General features: G+C 38.9%; 1 protein-coding gene across 1 annotated transcript in view; it reads right to left on the bottom strand.

Moving 5' to 3' along the window:
• TPH2 (tryptophan hydroxylase 2) overlaps nt 1-10,200 on the bottom strand; it is a 132,836-nt gene extending 122,636 nt beyond the window's left edge. The window contains exons 1-4 of the mRNA XM_004386453.2: nt 10,009-10,200; nt 7,375-7,527; nt 3,965-4,148; nt 3,754-3,854 (exon numbers count right to left, since the gene is read on the bottom strand). Of these exons, the coding sequence (XP_004386510.1) occupies nt 3,754-3,854; nt 3,965-4,148; nt 7,375-7,527; nt 10,009-10,107 (537 nt within the window). The 5' untranslated portion in view covers nt 10,108-10,200. The remainder of the gene's footprint in view (nt 1-3,753; nt 3,855-3,964; nt 4,149-7,374; nt 7,528-10,008) is intronic.
• Between the last annotated feature and the right edge of the window lie 221 nt (nt 10,201-10,421).

The raw sequence follows: 10,421 nt of genomic DNA, 5'->3' as shown, positions 1-10,421 counted from the left end.
ACAACTGGAAGAATGTAATCGATGTCACTGAATTGTACATGTAGAAATTTTTGAAATGGTGTATCTTTGGCTATGTATATTTTCACCAAAAAAAAAAAAAAAGGTCTTCCAAGGTCGAGAAGGGAGAGTGTTGACATGTCGTGGGGTTGTTAACCAATGTTATAAAACAATATGTGTACTGACTGTTTAATGAGAAACTATTCGTTTTGTAAACCTTCATCTAAAGTACAATTAAAAAAAAAAAAAGAATTACGGCATTGGAAACCCTATGGGACAGTTCTACTCTGCCCTGTAGGGTTGCTGTGAGTCAGAATTGACTTGACAGCAGTGGGTTTGTAGACCACACAGTTGTTATAAATTTGCTTTAACTAGTCATGTACTTTAAAGATTTTAAGAGAAAACTTTAGTTTTTATTTTAACTTTTTTTTTTTTTTTTTTGCTCTATCTGGCAACCCTAGTGCCTAGGAAGCACCTGCTACACAAACCCCCTCACCCCCGCCTCCTTCCATTTAAATCAACAAGAACTGAAGACCCAGCCTGAATCCTAAAGTGCTCAGCTAAATTTACACTGGCACTCATCAAGTAGCCATCCCAAATGGCTCAACCCTACTGGCATATTTGAATCATCCAGGAAGCTTTAAATAATACTCCAAACCCGGACACTTTACCACAGATTCTGATTTCAGTGCTGTTGGTGAGGCCCCCAGATGATTTGAATGAGAAGGTAGGAGTGAGAATCATTGAGCTAGGGCATTAGTTCTCCAACTAATGAGGAGAGCTGATGAGAATCTCCTGCAGATCCTTTTAAATGCAGATTCCAGGCCCCTTCCCTGAAAGTTCTGATTCATCAAGTTTCAGGTGAGGCTCAAGATACCGCATTTTAACAAGCACCTTGAACCACGCTTTGCAGACCCTCCCAGTCTAGATCCTTGCTTTTCAAAGTATGGTCCCCAGGCCTCCAACTTAAGCCTCAACTGGGAGCTTGCTAGAAATGCAGATTCTCAGACCCCACCTGTGCCTTACTGAATCACATTTTACACTTTTAACTGATCCCCTAGGTGATTTGTTTGCCCATTAAAGTTGGAGAGACATGGACCTAGATATTTAACCCTTTCCAGAGAGCCTTAAGAGAAAAGGCCTCACCAGCTACTTCTGAAAATCAGTCAATGAAAATTCTATGGGTCACAATGGTCCAATCTGCCACTGAACATGCGGATGACACAGGACCAAGCAGTGTTTCATTTGGTTGTGCACGGAGTCGTCTCTAGTGAGGAGGCCACCTCCACGGCAGCTAACAACAAAGGGAACCATGCAACCTGATTCTCATATTCCAAGCCCTTTCTGAGCTATATCCTGTTACAGGGGTTCCAGTGTCTGACTTAAGACTGGGATTACAGCATTCCCGGGCATAAAAAGTACTTAGGCTCTATTTCCATCCTCATCAAATAATAATGTATAAAACCACCAACTAACCAATATTAAATTTTTGCATAATGAACATTTGGAGTGCTTACAAAAGAAAAATATGTGGTTTAAAAAAAAAAAAAAAGATCACCAAAGTATGGTATTGCTAAGGACTTGCAATTATTTCAAGTGGCTGTCCAAAAAAAATAAGAGCAGGTATCACAGGTGGGTGTAATTAGGAGTAATGGATTAAAATTAAGCACAGGAAAATTTGTGCTGGATAGCAGAATAAATTTTTTCACAGCAAGGTCAGCAGTTCCTGTGGTTGTTCCATTAAAACGGCTGAACCCCTTTCTCCAAGTTGAGTAATTTTCTAACTAGACTAAGGGAAGCATTTGGAAATAGCAGGCTAGAGAGAAATCCTTTGCCGTCCAGGCATTGGTGTGGATGATTTAATACAACAATTCCATTCCTGTAATTATGCATTTACTCTTGCCAAAATGCTTTCCAGTTGTTTTATTAACTAGGTTTCTCCGACACCCCTTTGAGGTCAATAAACATTTTACTACCATTTTTTACATAAAGAACTTGCAGAAGTACAATGACTTGCCCAAGGTCATCCTGCAAGTTAACAACTGGTGTCTCTGCAGTCCTAATACTGTTAATCCTTCAATCAGGCTCTTTGCCAATTCTAAATCCTCGGGGGGTTGGCGGGGGAGGAGGAGAAAGCAAACCGATAATGATTATTAAAGACCCTTTTGAATATTTTTCTAATGTTCCTCTAAGGAGCCTTACATGTGAATTACTTGAAATAGCCTAAAATTTTAGGATATGCTGGCAAGTAATACACTGTGTCTTTGAGTGAATTCAGCCTATTGAAAATAAGCAATTGAATTAGGTCTATTCGGCCATTTGTTTGACCGTATATTATGCCAAATGACTGATGTGATTAAAACTTTCCCTCTTGTTATAGTTGTCATAATTTTCTTTAAAGTGGTGGTTCTCAAACTTAAGTGTGGCCTTGCTAAAACAAGTTCCCAGTTATGTTAAAGAGGGAAGAATAACTCAGAAAATGTGGGTGAGGATGGTTGCACAACTAGAGGAATGTAATCTATGTCACTGAATTGCACACTTAGGAACAGTTGAATTAGTGTATGTTTTGCTGTATGTACTCTCAACAACAAAATAAAATTTAAAAAACAAGTTCCCAGGTTACGCTGATGCAGCTGGTCCTGAGACCATGCTTTGAGAACCACCGCACAAGCACTCAGCTGCTAACCGAAAGATCAGCAGTTCGAACCCTGTATAGCCGCTTCTTGGGGGAAAGATGTGGCAGTCTGCTTCCGTGAAGATTTACAGCTTTGGCATAGTTCTACTCTGTCCTATACAATCGCTATGAGTCAAAATTGACTCAGTGGCAATGGGTGGGCATGGAGTATATTCGCACTGTCAGATTCTCAGATTTTTTCCATTTAAATAAAATAAATATCTGTAACTGTTACCCTCAGACCACAAAGGCCTCTAATAAGCATGACCAAGTTATTCGGGTTTCACCTTTCACCTGTCCATTTTTAGACAAGGAGCACTGGGAAGAAAAAACAAAACAAAACAAAATGCCTGTAATGAATGAGTGCATTGCTTACTTCTCCCAGACTATTAACTGTACTTCATTCTGACCGTAAAGAAGTTCCAGGTCTCTTGTGTTAAATAAAAACTGATGTAAAGGGGGAAAATAATAGGAAATCCTTACCCGAGTATCATATTTTTTTTAAAGGTGGTCATTTTTATTGAAGTAGAGGAGAGATGGTGGTAGATAGATTCAGGGTAGACGTGGGAAGAGATGTGTCTTCCATCATGGCCTTATTATAAAACCCTCTGCCTTTCCATTGAGACTGAAGTCAACCACATTACTCTACTCCTAACTACCTCCAGTCAAGGGAAATAGCAAGGAGAATTTTATTCTCTTACTGAGCCCCCATAATGCCGAGTCCTCCCTAGTTTCCCAAAGGTGTGATCAATTTCAGTTCATTGTATTTCCAAGGGTCACCATCTGCAAGTATATGTCAGGCTGTCTAATTCTACAAAAATATTCTCCAAGGTTTAGAATCTCCTCCTCTATCCAACCCTTGTAAAAATAAATGTTATATGGAAATGTCATCCTTCTAACTTGTTTCTAGCCAAGCATGGGTGCAGGGAAGCTTTATAATTTACAAGTCTGCTCTCAGCTATGGAGAATAAATAATAAATTGCTCTACAAGAAAGCATTGCAGCACAGAACATGGCGCACACTGCCAGGCACAAGGGCAGAGCTCAAAGGGCACGTGTGGAATGATTTTACTGGACACTTACTGGGTGATCGGCATCAAGCTCAGAACCATACATGAGAACTCTGTGAGAGCATTTGTCTAACTCAGAGATCTTCCGGGGGAACCAGGGCACATCCTCTAGCTCTGTGGAAAACACAGTGCATGTTTAAAAATATTAGCTCACAGATTGTGTTTTCCCCTCTGCAACATTTGTCAGATTGCAAAATCACCCAACAAGCAAAAACCAGCCTTGCCTTCTTCCTCTGTCCAAATGTTCTCTGGCGGATTCAGAGTTACAATTGTGGTTTGAAATTTCAGCGACTGAATGAGCTCATTGAATTCTGTTTTACCACACTCACAGTCCACGAAGATTTCAACCTCAGAACTTCTTCTGCGGGATCTTCTGGATTCAATATGAACCATGTTGACATGTTTTTCCTGTAAAAACATAAGCAACATCTCTAAATCACCTTCAGGGCATGATAAAAGGGATGACACAGGCTGTTCTTGTTCAACCGTTAAGCAACAAGGTGCCAAGTGCCCATGAAACAGGAAAAGACAATCTCCTCATTCTCTGATTGACTCAAACATAGAAATGTTTCCAACTATCGTCTCTATTAATAAGCAAACTTTGTATTTATGTCTCTGTGTGTAGGTTTTCCTACCTCATTAAAAAAGAGAGGAGGCATTTAAGATATATAAAGATATATTTTATATATATATATATATATAAAACGATTTATATAAGATACATAAAAATATAAAGATTTATACATGTATTTACCAAAAACCAAACCAGCTACCATAGAGTCAATTCTGACTCACGGCAACCCCACATGTGCCGAGTAGAACTGTGCTCCACAGTGTTTTCAAGGCTGCGACCTTTTGGAAGTAGCTTGCCAGGCCTGCCTTCCTAAGTGCCTCTGGGTGAATTCAAATCACCAACCTTTTGGTTAGTAGTCAAGCACTTAACCATTTGCACCACCCAGGGATTCCATAAAGACGCATAAAATATATATATATATATATATATATATATATATAAAGATTTACATAAAATAGAAAGATAGACATAGGTAGGTAGGTAGGGAGAGAGAGAGAGAGAGAAAATGTATTTTAATTGTGAACATCGTCACTTCCCAGAGTGGTACACATCCCTGGTGGCGTGCATGATTATTTTGGGAAAAAATAGGTTATCATTCATATATTTTTTATTTTTATATATTTCCAAGAACATAACTAAAACTCAAACTTCGATTTTATAGTGATATAAGGTTTAATTTTGAAATAAAGTTTAAAAATGATTTTAACAATAAGTAAATAGTATAGATGGCAGGCAAATGTAGTTAGAAATTAGAAGGTGGTATGAAAAGGACTGAAGTTTGAGAAACACTGGTCAAACTGTAGCCCACATTGTAGGAAAAGAAAAGGGAGCAAGAAAAGTAGTAAAAAGAGGATCTCTGGAGGCAAATAGCAAACAAACAAATAACTTATTTAGAAGACCAAAAAAAAAAAAAAAACCCTGGTGCCTTCAAGTTGATTTCAATTCATGGAGACCTTATGTGTTTCAGCGGAGAACTGAGCTCCATAAGGTTTTCAATGGCTGTGATCTTATGGCAGTAGATTGCCAGGCCTTTCTTCCAAGGCACTGCTGGGTGGACCCAACTGCCAGCCTTTTAGTTAGTAATTGAGCACAAATCGTTTGCACCACCCAGAGACCTCACTTAGGGGGCCATGAGAGGCAAAACATAAGTTAAAAAAAAAAAACCTTAAATGGGACTACTTAGTAATCGCCTTCCTTCAGCAGCCTCCAGGGTGGCTTCATCCAAAGGTGTGTTGCTGCAACTATCGCCACACAAGAAATTTCAGAGATGAAATCTCCTTACAATAAGGTCTGAGAGGGAGGGCAGTAACTTAATACTTAAAAATAAGGTTTAAATTTCCCAGGTGATGTGGATTTCCTTTCCACTTCCTTCATTCATTCGAGACTAAGTTCTCCTCTCTACTCTATCACCTCCCCATCACTCCAGATGGAACACTGATTATCTGCACAATTCCTAATACAATCCTGGATGCTCTCAGAATTTCCAACATAGGAGCAGAACAGGTAGTTTCCAGACAAAATCACACAGCATTCTCTCTTATATAAAGAAACTAGGCCTGTGACCAGGAAACTGTCTCTATTTCTATGTTTTTATTAACCTTTGCAAAAATGCCACATTTTCTCAAATGGCTGATAATAAAAATAAGACTAATGTTAAGTTCAAGGTTCAAGAGACTTCTTATACCTTGTGCCACTTTGGACTGTTCACGTCCTTTAACTGAGGCGGAGTAGATATTTTTAGACAAGGCAACTGAGGTCCAGATGGGTTAAGTACTGAGGTCCAGATGGGTTAAGTGGTTTAGCTAAGGCCCCATGACCAGCTGAGGGTAGAGTGAAAACCCTAGTCTATGGCTGCTAACTCCTTCTCCTGGGGTTTTTCCACTGTATCCAGCTGTCAAATTGAATTGGCCTGCCTTTGGGCACTGTAGGGAGACAGCCAGAGATGATATAATTACATGTAAAACATTTCTCCAGATTTCCATTACCTCTGTTTATGGTGCCTGATCCTTTCCTCAAGGTCAAGAGAGAACAAGGAAATATATTAAATTAGGTGGCATCTTCCCCTCTCTATGGTCATCATAGAGGCATCATAATAATGCCTCCTTTACAAAGCACTTTCACTCGTCTTATTTCATCACAACAACCCTATTAGGTTGGAATTATTATTGCTCTTTTGCAAATGAAGATACTGAACTTTGGAAGCAGTTAGTGATCAGCCAAGTTAGGAGAATACAGGTCTGAATCCCCTGATGGCAATTCAGGCCATCTTTCCACTGCACGAACCGCCCAAGACACCTCACAGAGCTAGGCTCCTCATTTTGCTCAAATCAGCAGCCACTGTCCCCAGGTAAAATGCATTTGTAAGGGAGGGTGTTTGATGAAGGGTAGCGGAGCCATTGGGCATACCCTGGCAAGAGTGCAACAGCTTCTCTGGGCTTTTCTAGCCCCATCTCCAACCAGGCTCCTTCTTCAGGTTCAACCCATAGATTTGGGCCTGGGAAAAGGCTACTGCATGTCTACCAGTAAAGGGAGAGCCAACCCTACCACTTATCTATAAGGAGTGTGACTCAGCTTTACAAAAAAGACACTTAAATTCACGAAACAATGAGGCTTAGTGGAGTGCCAACTGCCTATACTCATGTATCTCACTTTGTGCAATAAACGTGCTCCTAGGACATGTGCACAACTCAAATTTTAACAAATCAAATGAGGCCGCAGGCTCTTGATATTTAAGTGAAACCCTGTTTGGTTCCTCTTGTGTTTGCATTTTCAGGTATTAGGCTCACATCTTTGAATTACTGACTTCCTCCCCCGGCAACGGTCGGCCGAGTTCCTAATGGCCTAATTCTGAATTAATAAATCATAGTTCACAATCATGTGCTTACTTCATTGTTCGGCAGGCAAACTCTTCTTGTAAAGCCTCATGAAATATGGTTTCTTTGAACCTTTCAACACATTATCCAGAAATTGATTCAGTAATGTTTCATAACAGATGGCAAGTTTGTGATCAAGCACACAGCCACTTTTAAAGTTAATTACGTCACGGTATTTTAGATTCACCTGGAAGAGTCTCAGAGCTTTTACCAACCCACCAACTTCGTTTTTCAAGGAGAATACAACAGCTGTCTTGCCACTTTCGATGGCAGTTTCACTTTTGCTGCTTCCCTTGTTGCTTTTCTTGTCATCATTTTTGCCAGCACTAGCTTTATTTAGCTTCAGGAAGGAAGAGAAAAAATATTAGTTAGAATTCCAGAGTCCTTCATAATTAGTTTTTTTTTTTCCTTTTTTAGATATTGCCCAACAATCCTACAAACTCCAAGTGAAGTTGCTATGTCACTCATAACTTTCAGTCATAAACATTGGTCTAATTTACTCTGGACCACTATTTTCCAGGGCTCTACGACATCATCTAGTGGTTAAAATTAAAGGGAGATCAGATTTGCTTCAATTTAAGAGCAACAAAAATATGACTATTATTAAGCATAAAGTATCATTTATGAATAATCCCTACCCTTCTAGGTTTATTTTACAGTATAAAATTTGGTCCATTAGCCTAGTTCTATCATACAAAATCCCCGCCCCTGTGCCGTCGAGTCATTCCAACTCATAGTGACCCTATAGGACAGAGTAGAACCGCCCCATAGGGTTTCCAAGGAGCAGCTGGTGGATTCGAACTGGAACTGCCGACCTTTTGGTTAGTTGACTGAGCTCTTAATCACTGCACCACCAGCACTCCTTGTATCATACAGAAACTATAAAAATTATAAAATATATCAAAAATCGGAACAAACATATTTTTCACAACAATCATTTTAGCTTCAATTAAATTTTAAAAACAAAATAGCCATTTCATTCTGAAACATGACAAGATACGCACTGAAATTGATGACATTACTTTCTGCAATTAGGTCCACATTGTTAACATGAATCTATCTGCAGAAATTCAGAAGATAGGAAAGTATTCAACTAAGGCCATCTGTGTTGGCATATGATGGCTGAAAAATGGCTGTTAAAATTCAGCCATGAATAAAAGAAAGAGAGCTAATCCTTAGAAGCGAACAGCAGAACCTGGGCAACTGAAAAAAATTAACACGTTAGCCATTCAAGATATTGTAATACCTGATTTATTAATGGCTAATACTTCTGTTGTAAATGTTGATAAATGACAGATTTGAGCAGCTTGGATCACGTCAAAAATGCAGAAAGCCGAAACTTTCATTCGACAGATAATACAAAACCATGATGCAGTTTTTGTGTTCTTTATATGCAAATGCAGAGCCGGGCAAATAGAGAACTTTTCTTCCTGGCAAACCATGATATAATACCATCACACCCATCTATTTCATCCTCATGAAACTGAGAAATGTATGTTTGATATGGAAACCTGTGGGATAGTGATTTGCTATTTTCTTCCTCTGATTCCTCTTTAGGTTCACATGTTAGTATTGCTTTACTCACTAGATTTATATATCATAGAAAATATAGAAATAATATTTTATTATTTATGACTTGAGGGAAAGAAGTTTATGCAGTCATTGACATTTGAGAGTATGTTTAGTCATTAAAAGCTCAATGTGTTAGTCCTCTCACCATCTGCTTCCTCCTCACCGTATAATACACAGATCTTACAGTAGCATTTTCTACATGAAAGGGTCATACATTAACCATAACTCTGTCTTTTCTTTGTTTTCCTTCTAACAGTTCATTATAACTTCAAAATATCTCATTCCAAATATTCATGATATTTAATTGTTAGAAAATCCATTTACATTTTGGCCTCATTTTTGCAAATTGATTTAAATAATTCTACAAAACTTGCCATGATTACTTTTCAATATTTTTAGCAGTGATAATATGTCAGCACAATGCAAGCCTCTAGCACTTATTTGGAGCTACAGTACTAAAACAGATTTTTTTCCGTGATACAGACTAAATTGGAATTAGCTGATAAACCCCAATAGTGAAGTAATACCACTTAATATTTTCAATGAGGAGGAACCTGAATACATTATTTTTTCACTGCCGTTTTTATTAAATCCTGTAACTATTACCTCAAATCAGGATCTAAAACCCTGCAAAATATTACTTTTTATTCTGTTAATATTTAGAATATAAAAATTTTAAATACTGAGACAAATGGTATATTGTTTCCATTACTCCATCAATTAAACTGGAAAAAAATGGAGTAATGAAGAATGCAGAGAAACTTTTGAAATGAGCCTGATCTTTCTTTTAGTCCAATAGCCTACATCTACAGACAAGAATAAAAAATATTACTTCTACTTATGGGCTTTGTAAATGGAATGGGGTGTAGGAGAAGCAATACTCTTGTGGGAATCAGAGAAATCTATTCAATTTCTTCTCTCTGTTCTTCCTTATAATAAATGGTCTTTCAAACATTTTTTTGGTTGTGGATAAAAGATATTGTTTCCACTTGTTCTTAATTTTCAGGAACTTCTTAACCTTATACTTATAAACTTTGAGGAAAGGAAATTTAAGCAAGTAGCAATTGGTACCTGTTTTACTTTATGGAGGGAGGAGGGAGAGGTGGGTAGGGTAGAAAGATGACAAAGGGGGAAGGAGTTGAGGTGTGTGTGCTCACGACACACCAGGTGTCCATATGGTGAGGAGAAGACAGTCGCTACCCTAGAAGACTCTCTCTCCTCTCAAGAGTGCCAGGTACTCAGTACTCACTGTTAAACTGCCAAGTAGCTCTTCAGGAGCCGCTGAATCCAGGGAAAACCCTCTCCTTGCCCAGTATTTACTGGAAAACATCATCATCGCAGGCTGCATGGATCCCAATGTAATTTTCTTTCTCTGCGGCAGGGGGGACTAGAGGGGTAGTAGCAGTGCTGGTAGAGATTGAGAGAGGAAAGGGCGTGCGATCAGCAGTCAGTTTGGGTCGCTGTTCAGAATCCTCGTGCAGAAGAAAGAACAATATGAACCATTCCCTCCCCTGGCTCCTTTATATGAGTGACTGGGGACTGATGGAACGCTGATTAGAAAGAAATTCATTTCTGGCTGCTGATGGCCACGGTCAGATTACAGACCTACAGCCTGGGGTTATCTGTGCTCATGGGGCGATTTGTTTCACAGGTTGAATAGCT

The sequence above is a fragment of the Trichechus manatus genome, unplaced genomic scaffold (assembly GCF_000243295.1).
Source record: "Trichechus manatus latirostris isolate Lorelei unplaced genomic scaffold, TriManLat1.0 scaffold00164, whole genome shotgun sequence".
NCBI classification, from domain to species: Eukaryota; Metazoa; Chordata; class Mammalia; order Sirenia; family Trichechidae; genus Trichechus; species Trichechus manatus.
This window is presented reverse-complemented; position numbering and strand designations above follow the sequence as displayed.